The sequence below is a fragment of the Coloeus monedula genome, assembly GCF_965178545.1.
Source record: "Coloeus monedula genome assembly, chromosome: 3".
In the NCBI taxonomy this organism is placed as follows: domain Eukaryota; kingdom Metazoa; phylum Chordata; class Aves; order Passeriformes; family Corvidae; genus Coloeus; species Coloeus monedula.
Window position 1 is genome coordinate 47,972,466 of NC_138783.1, and position 21,352 is coordinate 47,993,817.

At 44.7% G+C, this 21,352-nt stretch overlaps 2 protein-coding genes across 4 annotated transcripts; one reads left to right on the forward strand and one right to left on the reverse strand.

The window, feature by feature from the left end:
• Window positions 1-5,596: 5,596 nt before the first annotated feature.
• GTF3A (general transcription factor IIIA) lies at window positions 5,597-10,466 on the forward strand (the record flags this gene model as incomplete). Its single annotated transcript, XM_082277700.1, has 9 exons — window positions 5,597-5,749; window positions 5,989-6,089; window positions 6,479-6,575; window positions 6,764-6,852; window positions 7,790-7,863; window positions 9,093-9,176; window positions 9,557-9,786; window positions 9,879-9,938; window positions 10,192-10,466. 9 exons carry the CDS (start codon window positions 5,597-5,599, stop codon window positions 10,348-10,350), a joined length of 1,047 nt encoding a protein of 348 aa, XP_082133826.1. The 3' UTR covers window positions 10,351-10,466.
• On the reverse strand, window positions 10,352-15,504 carry MTIF3 (mitochondrial translational initiation factor 3). 3 transcript variants are annotated; one of them, XM_082277702.1, is made up of 5 exons: window positions 15,427-15,499; window positions 13,818-13,990; window positions 12,948-13,411; window positions 11,556-11,701; window positions 10,352-10,685 (listed from the first exon to the last, which is right to left on the reverse strand). In XM_082277702.1, the coding sequence occupies exons 3-5, from the start codon at window positions 13,408-13,410 to the stop codon at window positions 10,473-10,475; spliced, it is 822 nt and encodes a 273-aa protein (XP_082133828.1). In that variant the 5' UTR covers window position 13,411; window positions 13,818-13,990; window positions 15,427-15,499; the 3' UTR covers window positions 10,352-10,472. The 3 variants fall into 3 exon arrangements, with proteins under 3 accessions (XP_082133828.1, XP_082133829.1, XP_082133827.1); XM_082277703.1 differs by lacking the exon at window positions 15,427-15,499 and adding an exon at window positions 14,385-14,653; XM_082277701.1 differs by lacking the exon at window positions 13,818-13,990 and having other exon boundaries at window positions 15,427-15,504.
• Window positions 15,505-21,352: the final 5,848 nt, after the last annotated feature.

A 21,352-nucleotide genomic window follows, 5' to 3' on the forward strand; every position in this document is an offset into this window, starting at 1 on the left:
TACTGAGTGGCAGCTTCCGAGGATGCCTTGCTTTTATGGCCTCAGATAGCTGCAGGCATAATTTTGGACCTGCAATTTTGGTCAGACGGATAATTGCGTCCCTTATTGACCCACATCATGTGATGCCTCAAGAGGCCAGTACTGTGAGCACAAATAGTTGTGGCTTATTAGGAAAAGCACTGTTTGCAGAGCAGACATAATGCTGGGTGTTATGTCCCTTCTGAAAACTGGCTGTGCCATGAGTCAGTACAACCCTATCAATCACAGAATCACAGAATGGGTCAGGTTGGAAGGGACCACAGTGGGTCACCTGGACCAAATTCCCTGCTCAAGCAGGGCCATCCCAGAGCACATGGCACAGGATGGCATCAAGACAGTTCTTGAATGTCTCCAATGAAGGAGACTTCACAGCCCCTCTGTTCCAGTGCGCAATCACTGCACAGTAAAGAAGTTCTTCCTCACGTTCAGCTGAACTTACTGTGCATCAGTTTCTGCGCATTGCCTTCTGTCCTATTGCTTGGCACAATGTCCTTCCTGCTCCTATCCAGAGCTGAGCTGGGGAACTGAGGAGTAACTCTACTCACTTCAGAGGACTACAATGGTGAAAAGGAGAACTCGGGGCCTTTTGTTTTAACCTGGTTTTGTCTGACCCTGTGTAATGGCTGGGTGAGCTGAATGTATGGGTAAGCAAATCCACCAGGGTGAATGCAGGAATGGGGTGAAGAGAGGTGTTTTCCAGAAGAGGGTCCCTCCATTATCCCACAGCCCATGGAGGGGTTGTGCCGAAGTTCTCCTTTCCTCCATCCTGCCCAGAAAGAGCTCATGGGGAACCAGCTTATGGAGTCAGGTTTATCCCTTCTTCACATGCAAGTCATGGGAGATTGGTAGAGATCCAGGACCCAGGCAGCAATATGAAACTTACTGTCCTCAAACTGTGTAAGGAACACCTGGGACTTGGCTCTAATTTGCTTCATATGACATACAGAAAATTTTATTAAAACTAAGTGGGTCAGGATAGTCGATGGGGGGGGGTTGATGGGCAGCAGAAGGCTCTGCATGTTGTTCCCCACAGCTCTGCTGTGCAACTTCACCATTGCTTATATCCCATGCTTGCCACAGACAGGAGGAAAAATCAAGTAATGCAGATTTTCTCTGTTTCTTCTCTTCAGGGAATCAGTCTATTGCGAAATTCATTAAAATCCACTGTGCCCGAGATAGAAAAACATCACCTGACAAGAAAATGCTCTTATGGAAAACAAGTCTTGATAGCTTTACATGCTTCTTGAACACAGTGAAAGCCAGTCAATAACATTCCTTGTGGCCTAAAAGCAGAAACATCTGTCAGAGGCGGCTTGCTGGGCTGAATATAGCATCAGGAAAGCCCAACTGATTAATTCCATCCTCTTCCTAACATGTTTTTGTGGCTCCCAGAAATCCCTAGAAAGGGCTTCTGAGGACACTGGCACCATTACAAGCCAGCTATAATTCAGTAAACAGAGAGATGAAGAAAACATTATCCTGGCTGCAGTTCACCTCTGGCATCCAGGTTGCATAATTCACATGGACTTCATCCTACTCTCTCTTAGCTGTGTGGCAGGCTGGTGATTTAGGAAAAATGAAGAGCAAGCCCATACTTGATGAAGGAAAGTATAAATCCATTGTTGTGAGGAGGAAAAGAGCTGGGGTCCATACAACCTTGCAAGTAGACTGAAACAGGGGAGATTGTCAGAGAAGATCAGAGCAGTAATACAGTAGACACAGGAAGTACTTCCAGTGTGCCTAGGCTGATGCTTCTTGGTGCAACCACCCACCAGGGCCCTTCTCCCAACCCCTGCTCTTTTCATCCACATTTGTAGATTCACCTCTATAAAAAAACCTAAAATTACTTCTTTGCTATGTTTTACTTCTGTTTTACCTTACATCCACTGGTTCACCATCATCATCAGGGACTTCTCCAAAAACCGTAGGAAGTTTCCTGGCAACTCTTGCCAACTTCATCACGATTTCTCCCCTTACTCTGGAAAGTAGAAAGCCCTTATATTTTTTTAGACATGTGTCTGGTCTTCCTGCAGGATTGTTGAACTACTAATGCAGTCAGGGTCAGAAAACTTACTGGGACCAGCTCAGAACACATAAATAGTAGTTAGTGTCATTCTTAAGTCAGTCCCTCTGCATCCGAACTCCAGTGGATGGGCCAAGAGACCTCCAGATATGGTGCCTCAAGCAAACAATATTCAGCTTGCTACAAATCTATAGGAAAAAGTAATCTTTCAGTTTCCAAAGTTTCTCCTGCAAGGGAATAATTTCTGCAATCACAGAGCTACTCTGGAAGCACATTTAAACATATTTATCTTCATTTTAGTACACATTGAAATAACTTCTGTGTAATGTTCATAAACATAAGAACTTTGGACTTCAATTGTGCTGCATAAAGAGAAGCAACTTACATTGGAGATGAAGTAAATGCCACTACTTACAGCAGAAGGGTGGGGTGGGAAAACAAAACAGCCTTTGATAAAAAAGGATATGTGGCCCATTCACTCAGCAGTTCTTCAGAGGGATATGAGTATTCACAGCACTACGTGAAGCCTTTCCCAGATTGATACTTAATTCTGAGTAGATCCTGGTAGCTTAAAGAAATAGTTTCAGAGTCTGACGGATTTACTACCCTGTGGGGGTTTTATGTGTGTGTGAGGGAGTTCAGTGTTTTTTTCTTGAGGGAATGAACTGCCTCCTTTTTCTGAGTTTTTGCTCCATTTCAACTTACAGATTATTAAAATTTATCAGCTGCAGTGTGGACCTTGCTCCAGAGATGTTTACCTTCAGATTTAATTTTTCTCCATTGCATATGTCTACCTCTTAGAAGGTTTACCTTTCACCTCCCACAGTGGAAAATTATAACATCAAATCTGAAAGGCAACCCACTCTCTTTCTAGCTCTCCTAGAGGACTCTTCAAAATCCTCCCTCTCACTAGTCAAGTCAGAAGACATCAAAAATACAACACAATGAGAATCCTTCTGGCCTTGAGTCACTCACCATTTATATATTTCCAAAACTGGATTAAAATTCTCAGAGGACTCTGCTGAAATCTCAAAATGGCATTGCATAGCACAAAACCCAATGTGATGAATATTTGTTCTCTGTCTAGCCAATAGCAACATTTCCAAAGTTTTCTGCCTTGCATGTTATTTCCTCACCTGTTTTAGAGGGGCCTGAGGTAATAGCAGTTCACAGGAAACAAAAAAAATGTTGTCAAAGAGGAACATTTATAACTTCTTTTTTAACTTTCAGGTTTGTTTTTTATTGCAATTCCCAGACCAAAAAAACCTACAAACAACCAAAACCGCACCAACGTTTTCTTTTTATGTATTTTGGTTAGTATTTGTTAGAAGCTGAGATTTTTTCAGACTGACTACCCTGCCGAAAAGAAGCTGATTTCTTGCCCTTGCTTTGTGAGGGTTTGACAGATTCAGCCCTGAATCCTGCTACAGATGAGTGAGATAAGAGACATCCCCCGGGGCCATGGGGATCTGGGGGATCTGCTCCTGGCCGGCATGAACTCCTCACTCTGCCGCAGTGTGCTATGCACAGCCATTAGGTTCCCCATCCTTTGGCATTCCTGCCACCTCACTTCATGCATCCCTTCCCTCATCCAGTCCCCACAGATTGGATTCCTGGCCCTTATCTTCCCCCAGTTCCCGAAGCACCACCATCTGCTCAGGCTTTACAGCTCTGAGGACACAAACAAGGAAGAAGCATTGGGAATTTTTTCTCCACAGGATGGTTCCCTTGTCACATCATATTCCAGCTTTCTTACCCTGTTCCTCACACCCACTCTGCAGGAAGAATTGCAGCAGATGGAGGATGTCACCTAAAATAAAGCTCATGTGACAACTCAAATAGAGCAAAACAGAGCAGATGATGTCATCATAGAATCATTTAGGTTGGAAAAGACCTTTAAGATCATTGAGTCCAACCATTAATCTAATACTGCTAAGTCCACTGCTAAACCATGTCCCCAAGTCCCACATCTGCACAGCTTTTAAATACCTTCAGGGATGGTGACTCAACCACTTCCCTGGGCTGTCTGTTCCAATGCCTGACAACCCTTTCCTGAAGAATTTTTTCCTAACATACGATCTAACCTCCCGTGGCACAACCTGAGGCCACTTTTTCTGGTCCTGTCACTTGTTACCTGGGAGAAGAGACCTACCCCTACCTGGCTACACCCTCCTTTCAGGCAGTTGTAGAGAGCAATAAAATCCCCCTGAGCCTCCTTTTCCCCAGGCTAAACACCTCCAGATCCCTCAGCTCCAAGTCAGTACCAGGAAGGTGCTGAGCAAGGTATCACAGACCCTCAGCTCAGTTTAGCCTCATGTCCTCTTCCTCTGGCTGTGCCCTCAGGTGGCCTGGGGACACAGCAGGACCACAGGCAGAAGCTGATGTCAGGAGTCCAAGAAGTTCCCCTGGTCTGGACCAGAGGCTGACCAGCACTATGCAGACTCATCCTTGGACAAGGCAAGGAGCCAAACCGAACCTGCTTGGAGAGCCTTTGCCCCAGGACACAACCTGGCACCTGCAAAAGCCATGAAACGCTTCTCAGAGAGGCAGCAGAGCCCCTACGTCCCTAAAACCACAGGAGGGTTGTTACATATGGGCAGGGACACAGAATTAGACTTGTCGATCTCAGACACAGAATCAGACTTGTCATGACCCGATCTCCTCTGCCATGTGGTGGATTCTGTGCCTGGGACAGGGCAGCCCTGGACGTTTGTACAGTCTGGAGAATGAGATGCTGGAAAGCAGAGCCATGAAACAGGACCAGGGGGTCCTGGTCTATGGCAAGCTGAACATGACTTAGCAGTGTCCTAGCAGCCAGGAGGGCACACTGTGTCCTGGGGTGCATACAGGCACAGCCGGGAAAGGGAGGGAATTGTCCTGCTCTGCTCTGCACTGGGGCAGCCTCACCTCAAGTGCTGTGGCAGTTTTGGATGACACGATGTAAGAAAGACATTAAGCTGTTAGAGAGCATCCAAAGGAGGGCAACAAGGATGGTGAAGGGTCTGGCGGGGAAGCCGTGTGAGGAGCAGCTGTTCAGCCATTGGTCTGTTCAGCCTGGAGAAAAGGAGACTGCGGGGAGAGCTCATTGCAGTCTAAAACTTCCTCATGAGAGGGAGAGGAGGGGCGGACACTGATCTCTTCTCTGTGGTGACCAGTGACAGGACCCGAGGGAATGGCCTGAAGTTGTGTCAGGGGAGGTTTAGACTGGGTATTAGAAAAAAGGTTCTTCACCCAGAGGGTGGTTTGGTACTGGAGAGGCTCCCCAGGGAAGTGGTCACAGCACCGAGCCTGACAGAGCTCAAGAAGCGTTTGGACAATGCTCTCAGGCACAGGGTGTGACTTGGGCATGGTCCTGAGCAAGGCCAGGAGTTGGACTCGATGGTCCTTGTGGGTCGCTTCCAAGTGAGGATACTCCGTGTTTCAGTGTGCGTCCCGCGGAGCGCTCCGGGCCCGACCCGCGCCCCGCGCGCGCCGCCCTCACCGAGCACGCGCCGCCACCGCCCCGCCCGCCCGCTCGGTCACGTGGCCTCCGGCATGGCCGGCGCGCAGGGGGACGGCGGCGGCCGCGGCGACGGGAACGGGAGCGTTCTCCCCATCCGCCCGTACATCTGCTCCTTTCCCGGCTGCGACGCCACCTTCAACAAGGCCTGGCGGTTGTCCGCCCACCTCTGCCGGCACACGGGCGAGGTGAGCCGCGCCGGCTGGGAAGGGGGCGGGTCTGTGTGACCGAGGTGTGGCTGCCGTGCTGGGACCCCGCGTGGGCCCGGGCAGGCCGCTTCGCCTCGGGCGCGCCCGAACACGGCGGGGGCTGCGGGTTGTGTCCGGGGCCCGGTGCGGCCGGGGCATCCCGCTGACAGCGGCCTCCCGGGAGCGGGCGAGCCCCCGAGGGGGTGGGTTTGTGCCCTGGAACAGCTCCTCTCTTTCAGAGGCCGTATGTTTGCGATTATGAAGGCTGCGGCAAAGGGTTCACGAGGGACTTCCACCGCGCCCGACACCTCCTCACGCACACCGGGGAGAAACCATTCGAGTAAGGCCCAAGTTTTTGCTTCTGAAGCTGGAGTGCGGTTGTCCGTAAGGACAGGGAGTTAAAACGGGGCGGGGGTACAGGGCATGCATGCCTGGCTTTGGCGTCATGGGCAGTGCCATAGCAGTGCACACAGGGTGGGACGTGGGGATCAAACTCTCTGGCAGTGATCTATAACAGATGCTTAAAGGAATGGGCAGATCTCCCCCAAGAATACATTATTAAAAGGCTAACTTAGCCTCTGGTTTTTAGTGTCTTCAAAGCAAACTTTTGTATTTGAGTTGTGAGTTTCAGTAATTCTTCTGTGTTCCTCTAGTACTGTGCTTTCTGTATCTGCTTGGGGAACAAATCACTGTTTGACAGCAGTGATAAAAAACGCGGTTCATTTACAGGTGCACAACTGATGGGTGCAATGAGAAATTTGGAACAAAATCAAACATGAAGAAGCACGTTGAGCGCAAGCATCAAAATCAGCAAAAGCAATATGTGGTGAGTAATTACCTTTGTACTATACAGTGGAGGCTAAACAAGCTCCTTTTTGTGTATCTGGTGAAATACTTCAGCTTGTTATTATGTAGTACTTATACAAGTTCAAATACCATGACTGGAATTTCAGCAAACACGTGAACTGAGCTGTCACTCTTTGGCCTCTAATAATAACTTAATTTCCTCAATAGTGTGACTTCGAAGGCTGTAACAAGTCTTTCAAGAAGCATCAACAACTTAAAGTTCATCAGTGTCACCACACCAATGAACCTCCTTTCAAGTAGGTGGATAATTTTAATACTGAACTTTAATGATTCCATTTAAACATTGTAGATGAAAATAGGTGCCTTTTTTCTCAGCCTTTTCATTGGTGTGGCAGTAAAAAAAAAAGATAAATCAATTTGTAGTCAGCACTGCAAGTTTATTTCTTATACTAGTCCTTTTCTCAGTGATCCGTTTTGAGCAACAGTCTTGGTGCTCTGTAACTTCAGCATTCCAGCAATTCCAGCATTTTTATAAAAAAATAACACAACACCACCCCCCCCGCCAATTTTTAGTTCATAGTTTGAAATACAAGCATAAGAGCTTGCACAGTAAGGAAAAATACAGCTACCTTTATTTCCCAGTAAAATGCAGTGACTTGGCTGACATTGAAGTGAGTAGTACCTAGAAAAAGAGGAGAGACTTGGATGTTAATCTTGGCAGCTGTGCACTGCAACTCCATTTGGGTAACACATCACTGTGGATCTGCTGAAAGCAAAGTTCAGTCTTGTATTTCTTGCAGGTGGGTCACACTTAACATGAGTGTTCATTCCACTGAAGTGAAATGTACTACTATGGTTGGATGACAGACAAAAAGAGTCAGTGCTCTGCTGTGGCTCTGGCTGCTGGTTTTGTACAAGCCACTTAAACCTTCCACTTTCCATCCTTTTATGTTTGAAGAACCTGCTGTGTAGGCATGATACAAGGCTTGACTTTTTAGCTAAAGCTCAACTTGCTTTATACGTGGAAATTATAGTATAGTTCTAACTCTCAAAGGCATCCAAGTCTATTAAAAAGATACTATGGAATTTACTTTCACAAGGTGGGGACACACTGATCTCTAGGCAAAGGGAAACTTGGATTATTTTGTTCATTTTAATTTCTCTTAAAGAACAAAAGAACAAAAAATATATGGATACAGTGAAAGAAATGAAACCACTGTGTTTTGTACCTAGATGTAATAAAGAAGGATGTGGAAAGTGCTTCTCTACTCCAAGTCGGCTAAAACGGCACGAGAAGATACATGAAGGTAAAAGTGTTTTTCCTTGCTGCTTAAGTTACATTTTAGCAAAGGAAAAAGGACTGCTTCCAGTGCAGAGTATGCACAGATGCATGGCAGACGTGTTCTGGGCCTAGTGATCCAGACAGACAAGAACACCCTTTTTGAGTAGTGAAGTGGGATACAGCTGCAAGGCATTGCAGTGTTCAGTTACTGTGTGTTTGTGGCAGGCTGAACAGAGCTCAGGATTCCTTATTTCTTCTCCTGAGGTGCTTCCTTGTCAATAATCCATCTTTTGGAGATGGGCTGATGGTTAGGACATTAGCCTAGACCTCCAGAGCTTAGGATCAGTTGCTAGTTCTGCCACAAATTTCCTATGGAGCCTTGGCAGAACCACGTGTATTTTTAGTTATTAATGAACCTATGTGAGAGGTTTTTAAGTGAAATCATCATGACATGGCCTTGTATGTTTGAGATAATCCTGCTACACTCCTATCCATTCTTTCATTGACAGATAACCAGCTTTCCAGTGATAGAAAAAACCAAAACCAAACCAAACGAACCCAGCAGACTAGGAAGACTACTCAGAAAGCTGTGATTTGTACTGTGATTTCATTTTTTTAAGACAGGGACTTTTTCATAGTTTTTTGAGCACTCCAGTCCTGGGATTTAAATAGTGTTGACTTTTGTGGTTCCTGCCTGCTTGATAGAATGGTAGAATCTCTTTACACTCTGGAATATTACTGTATGGTCAGTGTTCGATTTTTTTAATATGCAGGACAAATATTTATATAGAAGTAATATATATTATTAGTTACTTTCATCTATTTGAGAGAAGGTGTATGGCTGGGAGGAAGTCGCTTTACTGAAGCAAGGAGAGTTTCACAAAATCATTTAGGTCAGAAAGGATCTCTGGAGGTCATAGGGTCCAGGTCCCTGCTCAAGGTGGTGCCAGTTAGACCAGGTTGTTGAGGACTGCATCCAGTGGTGTTGAATGTTTCCAGGGCTAGGGCTTCCACAGCCTCTCTGGACAACTGGTGTCAGTGATACGAAGTTTCTTACTTAAAGCTGTCAGGATTTTCTCTTGTTCTAATTTGTGTTGATTGTTCGTTGTCTTTTACCCCATTCCTGTGCAGTATGGGAGGAGACAAGGAATAACTGGCTTTTAATTTTCAAACACTGAAAGTGGAGTTCCCCCTTGTAAAACTTGACTGTTTGCCAGACCCTTTGTGATTGTAAACATCTGTCCTGTCCAACAGGCTATGCATGCAAGAAGGAAAACTGCTCATACATAGGAAAAACTTGGACAGAGCTTCTGAAACATAATAAAGTCAGTCATACAGGTAAATTCCAAATGCTTTAGTAAACTTATGATACAAATATGAAACCAACTGCTAATCTGGAGTCCTTGCTGAACTCATTTCATCAACTTGTCATTGTGTCTCAACTTGTCTAACTTTATTGGTAAAATGGTTGTCACTCCAGATCTTTGATGAAAATTCTGCTCAATATACTAACTTAGCTTTGTGATTCAGTTAACAAAAAATTGTTTAATGTAGGATTTCAGATCTGGATAATTCACATTGCATTATCCTCCTGAAGTCTCCAAGTTCCTTGCATTTCATGTTGATTTTAGCATTGTTCTAATGGACCACTAGAGTTTGATTTTGAGCTTCTGTAAGAAATTGTTAATTTATACTCTGCCTTTCTTTCTCCCACTCAGAGCCAATAGTTTGCAGTGAGTGTAACAAAACTTTTAAACGGAAAGATTACCTCAAGCAGCATCAAAAGACACATGCTGTGGAGAGGGAAGTCTGCCGCTGCCCCAGAGAAGGATGTGGAAGAACTTACACAACTTTATTTAACCTTCAAAGCCATATTCTCTCTTTTCATGAGGAGAAAAAACCATTCTCTTGTGATTATCCAGGCTGTGGAAAAGTGTTTGCAATGAAGGTATGTATTTTTTTAACTGTTCTTATCTGAATCACATAATCTGAAATTATAAACTTCTTTCTTTCTTTCCCCCCTGCTCTTTGTAACTGTAGCAGAGCCTAGCAAGGCACGCAGTTGTACATGATCCTGAAAAGAGGAAGCTGAACTTGAAAGTAAGTTACACTCTTGGAAAAGTCCTCTCAACCCTACTGTGTCACTGTAGAGGAGAGTAAACATTATCTATTATAGAATCAGACGTCAGGCAGGAAAATAATATCTAGTTAATTTGTGAGATCCTTAATTTATGAAGCTCCTTTAGCTAATGCAGTCCTGGCCTGTACATTGATTTCTTCTTTCCCCACCACAACAGTAATCTTTGCTCCACAGATATGTTAAGTTTACTGATTCTGGATCTTCTTCTGCCAGGCAAAGCGTTCTCGGCCCAAGAGGAGCTTAGCCTCTCGTCTCAGTGGCTACATTCCTCCTAAAACGCAGCCAGGAAAGGATAAGGTTGTGACGGAAAGCAAGACAGTGGATAAGGTCACAGAAAATGGAATACCAACTGTTGAAATTCAGACTCTGTAGCAAAGGTTAACTGAGACAACGTTCTTCATGGAATGACCAATGCAAAACTCAACAATGGCTTTATCTAAACGTAATATTTTTGTTTTTTAATAAATTACTGTTGTTTACACCGCTTCAGAAAGTCACTGATGCAACTCATTTGACTTCAGATCTTCATTTTCATCTTTCTTTACTGTATTGTTTTTCTTGATTTCCATCTTCTGGTGTTCTTTCAGCTCTTTGTCAGACATGTGCCTCAAAATACAGGTACTCACGCCTTCTCTAGCAACTTTTGGCTTGGAAAGATAAGTGGCTTTCTCAGACACAGTCTCCAAAATTTGATCAAAAAGTTCGAGCTAAAAAAGAGGAGAAAAATGGAACTAAATGAATACACAAATACAGGCAGAAAAATATTTCAAGCTGCTCTGTAATAACATGATCTCCTGCTTAGTTTAGCTATTAGCTGAAACAAGCTAGTCCTGGTTTGAGCACTTCACCTTTTCCTTTCTTAACTGTTTGTTCTTTACTCATAAGCAGGTTTAGGCGAGTCACTAGAGGGGCATTCAGCCTTTTCCTAACACTAATTCACTACGGACATTACCAGGAAAAAAATCTTGCATGGAATATTTATAAAAAATCCATTTGTGCAAATGACACTGAGGTCTCAAGGCCCTGCAATTAGACTGGTAAGTTGCCATCAACTCCCTAGCATTTTTAGAGATGTTCATGTTGCCAGTCTTGGAACACCATTCCAGCAGTTTTTTATGTAGCAATGGACGACTAACCTTAGCCAAAGTTGCACCGACGCAGCTCCAGAACAACAGTTGGTGAAATAATCCAGCTAAAATGCAGACAAATTTTTTTAAACCTCACTTTTAAAGTTTTCAGTGGGTGAGCTGGCTAAAGCCATAGGTAACAAAATTGCACCAGCCCCATTAATAAGGTGGTGCTGCCTAGGAGTAGGAACTACTACTACTAGGACTCTGCTGTCCAAGCCAGTATTGCAGCTGGATTCTTAAGGAAGCACGATGTTTGAATTGTCTCTCTGGGCCTACTTCTCTACCCATGTTTGAACAGGAGCAGCTTAAGGCAGGCAACCATTACTTGCACGGGACCTGGATCTTCACTGAGATGCTAAAAATTGTGGCAGTACTGAATAGGGAAGGTCAATACAGCTGCAGCTATTTAATGACATTGACTGGTCCAGCCTTCAGGAGTGCACTTACCATGTCTGTACTGCTACCTTTTGCTTGCCGGATGGTAACCTTAACATGGTGTTTCTTTTCAATCCACTGTGCTATCTGTTTAGTCTTGGTCTCTAAGTCGTTCTTGGCAATAGCTGAAGAAAGGGATAACTCCTTCTGAACCACCCCTGTTTAAAACAGAATTGAAACTGCGTTGGCTTAACATTTGACAAACTTGTACTAGTTGATCTCTTTTATCAGCTTAGGGTGCTTTGTCTGCTTGACTCCTTCCTCCCATGCTGCTTTCTCAGAGCACCCCGATCTCATTGTCTCAGCATGTATCACTCTCACCTTAAAGGGTGCCTACTTGATACTCTCACACTCACTGCCACAACTGGGAGACTGAATGCATGTTTGAGGCACACCAGGAAATCTCTTCAGGGTGAGAAGGCTTAAGGTATTTTTAATGACATTCTTGTTCATAGTTGTAGTCTTGTTCTTGTTTGTAGGTCTAATGAACAGGTAAGCATTGGATCTGGAATTAAAGACTTAGTGTGCAAATTCCTGTGTTCTGCACGTAGGACAGCTGAAGGTCAAAGCTTTTATGTTAGATAGCTCTTCATCTCAAGCCCATTTTATTGAATGCTGAAGTGCAATATTCAGTTGGAAGTGTGACAATGCCTTGTAATATATTTGAACTATCCACGGTCTCTTCCTCCTTGAAGTTTCTCTAAAGTAGTCACCACCTAAATAAATTTTTGTGGTTTCTTTAACAGAGCAACTCATTACCACAGTAATGCTCTCCTCTAAAATCAGAACTCTACCCAAAGCACAGCTATCTTTGGTAGCCTGAGGATAAGAGAGGATACAAGGTCACACGCCTTTTCTAAAGCCAAACTCAGTTTGTTAAACTGCTGGAGCAGGCTGTCTTAAGAGAAAAACCAAACTGAAAAGTGTTCAATATTGAAAAAGTTTTCTCTTACTCTGTACAAGAAAGGGCTCCAGATTTTGTCTTCCTAGAAGCAAATAATGAAGAGAGTGTTTCATGACTACTGGTGACAAACGATGTAATTATATTGGTGTATCTGGTCCTTAGTTTGTAAAAACTGCCTGTCACTCTATGCCTTGGTAAAAGAACAGAAATTCAGTGAGTCTCATGGAACCAGAGCCTAGTTATATTCTGTCAAGGTATTTTTTTTAAAAGTCAGCAGATGCCAAAATAGCAAATCCTGAGAGGGCAATAGAAGGCTTCTCTGGAAGACTGGACTAATCCAAAATTTTATTTTCACCACTGCAAATCCTTAACAGCACAGACTGCAGTGACATTACTTTGGATTTACACAAATACAAGTAAGAGGATTTAATCTGCTGAAACCACTTTTAATGCAGCATTTTTCAAAGTCCTCAGTGTTGTAGTGTTTACAATGTACATACCTGGCTTTGGACTTGCTTTTTTCTTCTCTGCACGTTTAAGCTGTTCTTCGTGAATCTGCTGCCCAGTCATTAGTCTGTAAACTGGAGGTTCTACATTCTCACGAAGCAGAACTAGTTTCAGGCCCTGTTGATCCATAAGTCTGAGTGCCTCTGCTCGGTGCATGTTTCCTAAGCTCTCTCCATCCTGGTTGATTACGTGCAAAACACGATAGGGAATTCTCCGCCCGACACTTCCAAATGCTGCTTTCCTTTTTGGTTGTGTGTGAGATTTTTCATCTGTACAAAATGGTTGAGTAAGCCCAAACACAGCTGACTTCCTAGGGTCGGGTACCAGTATCCAGAATGGAGAAAAGAGCCACTTTTGTGCTGTCTGTGTCAGAAGAGTGCCAAAGAACCTTTTTGCATATCTGTTCTCATTTCTGGTTGTTTGACACAAATGTTTCACCATGCACAAGGCAGTCATTCTGAGGAAGAAGAAAAAACAAGTTCTGAGGAAGAAGAAAAAACCGGATCAATCAGATTTTTCTAGTTATATTAGAAAGACTTGACTCCAGGTCAGTAAGCCCTAATGTTTGTAACTACTCTTTTAAAATGATACATGGTGTTACTAAACAGAATGAGCAATCAACAGTCATTTTACAGTAAAAAAGGGATTTAACCCAGAGATAAAATCTGACAAATGAGGAAAATTTATGAGTTGATATTACCTTCAGCATCTTAATATCTGAGCCTGAACTCCTTTAAAAGATCCAGGACTTCTAGTTCCTTTCTCGTCACTTTCAAATTTAAATTTAAATAAATTGTTACAGGTATCTATCCTGACAGGGTACTCAGGAAGCTATAAACTTTCAAAAAAGCTTCAAAATATACCCGGGCTTGAAGACTAGTGAAACTCATCTTTGAGACATTTTGTCCATTGGATTTTTTTTCCCCCATTCTTCCCTGGTTCACGAAATCCCCCTGGCAATTTTGGTGCAGCTGACCATTACTTGCGTTTTGTTCAGACCTTCAGAAATCGTCCGTTTTCTAACAGCTGCAAAAAACTTTAGAAATAAAGAGCAAACTGTGAGTATTCTCTGCAGGTTTTGTATTCTACGTTTAAAAGGGAGCAATTGCAGGAAAAGCCAAGGACGATGCAGGGAACCAAAGACTTGTCATACCAGAGGAGTCGGCAAGAGTGTGACCTCTTTAGCCCAGGAAGGAACGTGACTCCACTCTATAAATACGTGCATGCATACACATACATACATACATAACATTGTGTAAACATGTATCCACGTGCATACGTACACATGGAAAAGGCATAAAGCATCAGCAAGGATAAAGAGCTGTTTATAATTCTAAGCAGTGCTGGCACAGGAACAAGTGAAAAGACCTGCCTGTGAATAAACTTAGTCTGAAAAGGGGACTGTCTGGAGCCTGGGATGGACCTCATACCTCAGCAGTAGGGACAAAGTCCATGCAAACTGCTTGAAGAAGGAGCCAGATGAGTTCATGAACAGGGCAGCCTGATAACAGCTAGGTGCTACAGCTGGATCCAGAACTCAAGCTAACCACAGGACACAGAAGAAAAGTAACAGGATATCCACAGCAGTCTAAAACCAGCTGGCAGAGCTACTGTCCCTTCCTGTCCCGGGCTCTGTCTCTGTCCAGTCCAGACCCCTGTGAAAACAGCTTTTTGTCTGGCTGTGACAACAGCCCTATGACTGAACACCCACTGCCAATACCCAAGTATCTTTGTGCATCATCAGTGCAGCCACACAAAAGCCTCGATGTCCTTATTTTTTAAATGTTTTCATAAACCATCTCTGGATCATGCACTGCAGACTTGGTCTGCAATCCAGGCATCACTGCTGCATTATTAAATTATATAATTAAATTTATCTTCCATTCAGAGAAGCCTGGCTTGCCTTTGAGAGCTACTGATTTATAAAACTAAGTAGCAGTATCAGCAATGGAATAGCAGCTTATTTGAAGGAAATGTCGATCTTGCTCTGCTAAACACATGGTGTTGCCTTTATACTCCTTCATTCTCTGCTGCTATTTAAATCTAGTAAATCCAGCCTTAGCTGTCTGAAAGAAAATAACCCTCTTTTTTATGGAAGGGTTTTTCTTCGCGTAACACGGCAGGTACGAGTGTTTCGCGTCGTGCATTTCGGTCATCCTTGTGTTGGCAAGGACGGCTGACGTCGCTGGGTGGGAGCTCTAAGGAGCGGGCAGCTACGGGCATACTGGGAACCGTAGGAACAGCCGCGCTTCCTGCGGGAGCAGCCGCGGTTCCCGTGCTGGGCGGCCGTCACGGGAGGTAGCCGCTTCCCGCGGGTGTCCGTCCTGCGAGCAGGGAAGAAGGGCTGTGCGTGGGGCTGTCACCGTGCCCCGCCGTGCCCGCGTTCCCGGCTGTGCGTGTCGCGGAGGTCACTGCGCGTGCCTGTGCCGTGCCCGTGTGCGCGACCCGCGGCTCCCTGTGACCCCCTCTTACCTGCCGGCCGGGCCGGGCCGAGCCGCCCGCCGCAGCAACCGAAGGACCGGCCCGAGCCGCCGGGAAGTTGCGGAACGCCCTTCCTCTTCCTCCTCCTCCTCTTCCTTTTCCTCCTTGCGCGCCTCCGCCCCCTGTCCCCGCCCCGGGCGTCCGCGCGTGCCCGCGGGCGTGAGCGCGCCTCTGCCGGTGCGCGCCCGTGTGAGCGCGCGTGGCGGGTGCGGGGTGCGGGCCGGGTCCGTGTGTGCGTGCGCCCCGCTCCCCGTGTGCTCCCAGGCCGGCACACGCGGTGTGCCCCGGTCTGTGTGTGCGGCTGTTGGGAGCTGCTGTTCCCTGCATCGCTCTGTGGACTCCCGGTGTGCCTTTGCTGCGCTGCGGTGGGTGTAAGGACCACGGCTGGGACAGGGTTCCCACTGTGCCCAGGGGCCATCCCAGCAGGGCGGTTTGTTGCTGTGAGCGGGGATTACGTGGGTGCTGAGTGCTGTGTGTGTGTGTGTTGAGGCATAGAATCACAGAATTTGGGTTTGGGTTGGGAAGGGTTTTTAAAGCTCACCTACTCTAATCCCCCTGCAATAAGCAGGAGAGCAGAAACATCTTCAACTCGATCAGGTTGTTCAGAACCCTGTCTGACCTGATTTTGAATGTTTCCTGGTTTGGAGCATCCACCACCCCTCTGGGCAACTTGTGACAGTGTTTTGCCACCTTCCTTGTAAAAAACTTCTTCCTTACCTCTAGTCTAGATCTAACCTCTTTTAGTTTAAAACCATAACTCCTTGTCCTATCACTACAGGCCCTGCCAAAAAGTCTGTTCCCGTCTTTCCTACAGGCCCCCTTTAGGCACTGGAAGGATGCTGTGAGGTCTCCCCGCAGCCTTCTCTTCTCCAGACTGAGCAGCCCCAGATCTCACAGCCTGTCTCCATAGGAGAGGTGCTCCAGCCCCCGGAGCATCTCTGTGTCCCTCCTTTGGAGTCGCTCGAGCAGGTCCATGTCCTTCCTGCGCCGGTGGCCCCGAGCTGGATGCAGCAGTGTAACACAGCACCCGTGCCCCGTCCCCACCCGCGGGGCTGCGGGCCGGGCTGTGTGCGGGGAGCTGAGTCTGCAGGGGTCAGCAGCGTGTGCGGCTCTGCAGCTGCGTCAGTCACTCCGAAAGCGGCTCGGATGCTTGGATTTGTTACCTTCTTTGGTAGGAGGCTCTGCCTTGGGTTTGTGAGCTCCTCCATCCGGTTTGGAGACAGAAACCTTTGAAAGAGAAGCTGAAATTCATGTGCAAGCGTTATATCCCCAGCTGTAAGGAGCACGCTATGGCAGTCAGCCGCTGGACAGCATGGGAATTGCTGTTCCTGTTGCTCTGGAGACACTGAGGTGTGCTGAGGACCTCTTTCCAGAGCCCAGGTGTTCGTGTCTATCGAGGGATGCTGTTTAGCCAGCCGGGCAGGAGCTGGAACAGCACTCAAAGTGTGCTTGTGTTCGGAATGTAGTACAAAATGGAAGCAGGTGGGGGGAAGGCCTTGTCTGCTGTCCTTCCTGCTTAAAACCAGAACTTTTTAGCTTACATGCTTTAGGCCACATCTAAGTGACCCCTCTTTCCTGTCCTCCTTTTCTGCCCAGGAGAAAGAAATGCAATGCAAATCTGATCTTTATCTTTTCGGGTTATCTTTATCTTTCGGTCTATCTGATCTTTAGCTTTCTGTTCCTAACTGTGGTCTTAGGATGGTTTAGTTTCATGTGCTTGCTGTTTTTGTTTTGTCATTGTGGTACACACGTGAAAAAAGGGTCTGTCATTGCTTCATGCTCTCCATCTTCACAGAAGACATCATGTGGTAATTGTGTGCAAACCCAGAAAACTTTACTAAATCAGTTCACAATCTGAAGTTCATTCATATCACCTTATCCTCATTAAAACTCCTCTCCTGCAGTAATGAATTTGGAAAAATGCCAGTAACAGAATTAGCCAAATAGATGGTGAGCTGTGTTAAGAGCCTGAATGACAACTGTAGCTTCTCCTATTATATGCAAATGAAGCCAGGTTTTTCCATCCTGCTCTTTTGTGCTTTTTATTATTTCAATCGGGCTTTATGTCTTTAGAATTGTAAGCTCTTTGGGAGCAGGGATTACCATCACTTACATCAATAGAATGCCTAAGAAAACTGGATCTCAGTTTGATGCTATTGAAACATGAATTATTGAAATTCTACAGTATCCAGATGTGGAGAGAGAGATATTCCGCAATAAGAAAAGGCAAGACAAAAGGGGTTTTTACTGCTCTTTTCATGGTCTGGAAATCAAGTGTGGAATTTGAATAAGTATGAAGGGAAATTTTGGCAGAGCCGAAGCCTGGAGGGATATTTTTTTCATCATCAGCTCTGCAATGTGCATTAGAAGAGAGCTTGTCAGCAGCCCTGCTTGCAGTTAGCTACTATTGCCACTCCGAGAACCATCCCCGTAAGACAGATAATTTTCAGCAGTGTTAGTAGCAGCAATAAAGCTAATAATCCTCTTCACTGTGATAAAAACTACCTGCATGAAAGCAAGGTACTTCAGAGCATACAACTCACATTCCTTCTCTCTCCCTGTTATTTAATTCTGTTAAGTTTGAACCTGATGCTTGTTTTACTTCATGCCTTTCTAATTAAATTTAGTGTGCCAAGAAATAGTGCAGCCTTCTCATGCTGTTTGTCCTCAATTAACTTGATCTTTCTGGGGGTTCATTGTACTCTTTCTCCTTGTTCTTTGTCTCATGTCTGTTTACACTGTAATTGCCCTGGGGCCATGTTTTTGTATGTGCCTGCCACAGCAAGACTGCAGTCTTAATTATTTGAAAGACACTATCATAATAAGTGCAGTTAATAATAACTTTCTTCCTTCTACTTTGCCTGATGCACATCATCCTCTGCCCACCCCGACAATACACTCAATCATTTGTTTGCTTTTTAATTCCTAAATCTTTCATCTGCCTTTCTTTTTTTTTTTTTTTAATTTGACATTTACTTAAAAAGTTGTTGTTTTCACTTTGTTATTTTTTCAGCCTATTAAGGCCTGTTCTGCTAGACCTTGTGCCAAACCATAGACATTTCATTGCCCAGATATTTTTAAATGCAAATATATGAGAAGGGGGAAAGGATGGGTGGATGGAGAGGTTTCTTGTCCTCGTACATGAGCAGTGCAGTGATCTGCCAGTTTGGATGTTATTAATGTTAGTAATTATTGTGAGGCTCTAGATGCTACTGGGAAGCTTCTTCCACATTAACAACTGATCTCTGGGGGATGATTTCTGTGTCCCCTAAGGATGATGAAAATTGGTTCCAGGCCTTCTAAGTTTTGGGGTTAATTTCAAAATCAAAGAATCACAGAATCATCAAAGTTGGAAGAGACCTTCAAGATCATCTAGTCAGCCGTCAATTCAGCACCAGCTTAGTCCCCCCTAAAATCTCCCCCAAAAGCTATTCATTGTGGGTACAGTGAGCAGTTTGTGATGCCCAGCAGAGAGTGAGGATGCCTTTAGCTAGATGACAGTGTGTTCACCTGGAGACCCAAGGCTATAGTTTACTGTCATTCAAACTTCATCACTCATTTTGTGGGAACAGGAAGCAAGCTGCTGAAGTGCCTTACACCTGCAAGGAGCTCTTACCTGCTGGCTCTGGGTGGAGGACTGGTCTTTCCTTGGTCCACAGTGAATATCTTGCTGCTGCCTAAACTGGAGCTGTGTTTAGGAATATCTGGTCAAAAAAATTTCAAATGCCAAACAAGATAATCAGGAATTTTTTGCTGATATTGTGGGGTTTATGCAGTGCCTGGGACCCTTGGACATGGAGCAGTAGCAGTGGGTGGGACAGCAGGTTTTTTCCAGTCTTATTACTAAATCTGTTATTAGTCTCCTGTGCACTTGAGCTTACAAAAGTACTGAGCATCTGGAGGGCTGCTTACCCTGTGCACCTCTGTTTTCCTGTTTTTTCTGTATAATTCCCTCCTTCACAGGGCATTTCAGCAGGGAAGCTTTGGGGGAGACGTGGAGAGAGTCTCCTACTCCTCCCCACTCCCCACTCCTGCTGGCAGCTGGCATAGCCCCCCTCCACCTTCCTGCTGGTTATAATCGTGGCTGTGTTTCTGCAGACCCCTGGTTCAGAGCGGGGCCGTAGCCTCCCCTTTACACTCCTTAGTATTCCTTTTCCCGTTAGTGTTTATAAAAGACTTTTGCACATAACTCAGATGAAAAACTCCCTTGTGCTGAGCTGAGCATTGCCATATGGCAGAGAACACGTCAGAGTAAACATGTATTTAAAGGACACAGAAATTCTGGGTGTGTAGTAGGTCCAGATTTCTGGATCTGCAGTAGCTCATTTACTCCTTTTCCATCCACAGCTTTTGAAAGTTGCTTCCTACACAAACTTCTCTATTTTTGTTCTAGCAAGAGACAGCAAAAAATTAAAGCCCAAAAATTTTGTTGTAGTGAGTGGTAAATGGTCACGGCTAACTGATGCTCTGCGCAGCATATACAAATGTAGTTGAAACAGATAGTTTTGTTTGATTTCTGAGATCTGCCCCTGTTGTGGGAATTAAAACAAATCTTTCGAAGATGCATGCTCTGCCATTAAATTGCTTGGGCTGAATTACTGAATCCAGGCAAAGAACCAATTTTGCTCCATGAAAAGCAAGGCTGACTGAATTTATTAAAATGTTAATCATAGAGCAAGCCTGTGGGTCCCTGGGGTGAGATGCAATTAGAGTTAAAACTTCAGAGTATAGAAAGTTTTTTAACTGTCTAGTTTTACATCTTGACTGTAGGGAGAGGAGTTTCCACTGTACATTGAAGACATTGTTCTACAGCCTTTGCAAGTTGCTGGGTTCAGCTGCGAAGATTTTAAAAGCTGCTTTTGTTGGCAGCCTAGGACACATCCGTGACCTTATTAAAGTGGAAGTGAAAGCTCTCTTCTTTTTTTTTTTTCTTTTTTTTTTTTTTTTTTTTTTTTGCAACAGTAAATCTACTAATTTTACAGTCAGTTGAACAACAATAGATTAATTTGTTTAAAGTCTGCATTCACAAAGAAAATGTGAACTTCGCTGCCTTGAATACCCGAAACTACAGTGCGATATTTAAAGGGTAGAAACTATTACAACTTGCCCTAGAATGGTCCAAGCAGTTCCCTGTCACCTGCTTCTCAGCACAGGTGCTGACCTCCCCGTCTATTCTATCCCTCCTGACAGACTAGCAGCCAGGCTGGGGCTTTGTGTGCAACAGAGAGCGCTTTTCCAATGACTGGGCCAGTTTTCTTCAGCAACCACAGGAAGCAGAATAAAGAAAAGGTTAAGGGCCACCACAAGGGTCAGAATGGGTTAAATTTAGTTAACATCAGAGGTTATAGCTTTTAACAAGAGCATGAAGGAAACTTATTCGAAGATGCAATTTGTTTCTTCTTTGTCAACCATTATTTTTTTTTACTCTATTGATAGTGACAGCTTAACAAAGTTTTTATACGCCAGGGTTTTCATCCTTTAGAGGATAAAGAACTGTGATGCAAAAAAGAGATGCAGGTGGAAGACTTTATAAAGCCTCCATGATTTTCAAATTGAGGGTTGAAAGTAGGCTCCCTGCGTGGCTAAGTCAAAAATAATTTGTAAATGTTAAAAAAAATACACATTATGGACCGAGGAACTGCTTTTTTTTTTTTTCTCCAGTGTAGCTTGCCAAGAGTAGTGCTTTATCAGAAGCCTTACAATCTGCCTGATTCGGTATGTATTTTTTTCCAAGGTAATCTTATTTTCTTTTTTATCGCCCTCTAAAGATGATCAAAGTCAAATGCCTCTAACAACAGTCTTCATCATCTCCCTTCAAGATATTTTAGTCTATAATGTACAATCTTGGTGGTTTTGTGGGTTTTTCTCCCAATTTAGTGAAGAGGCAGAAACTAGAAAATGCACCCAGTGTAGTTGC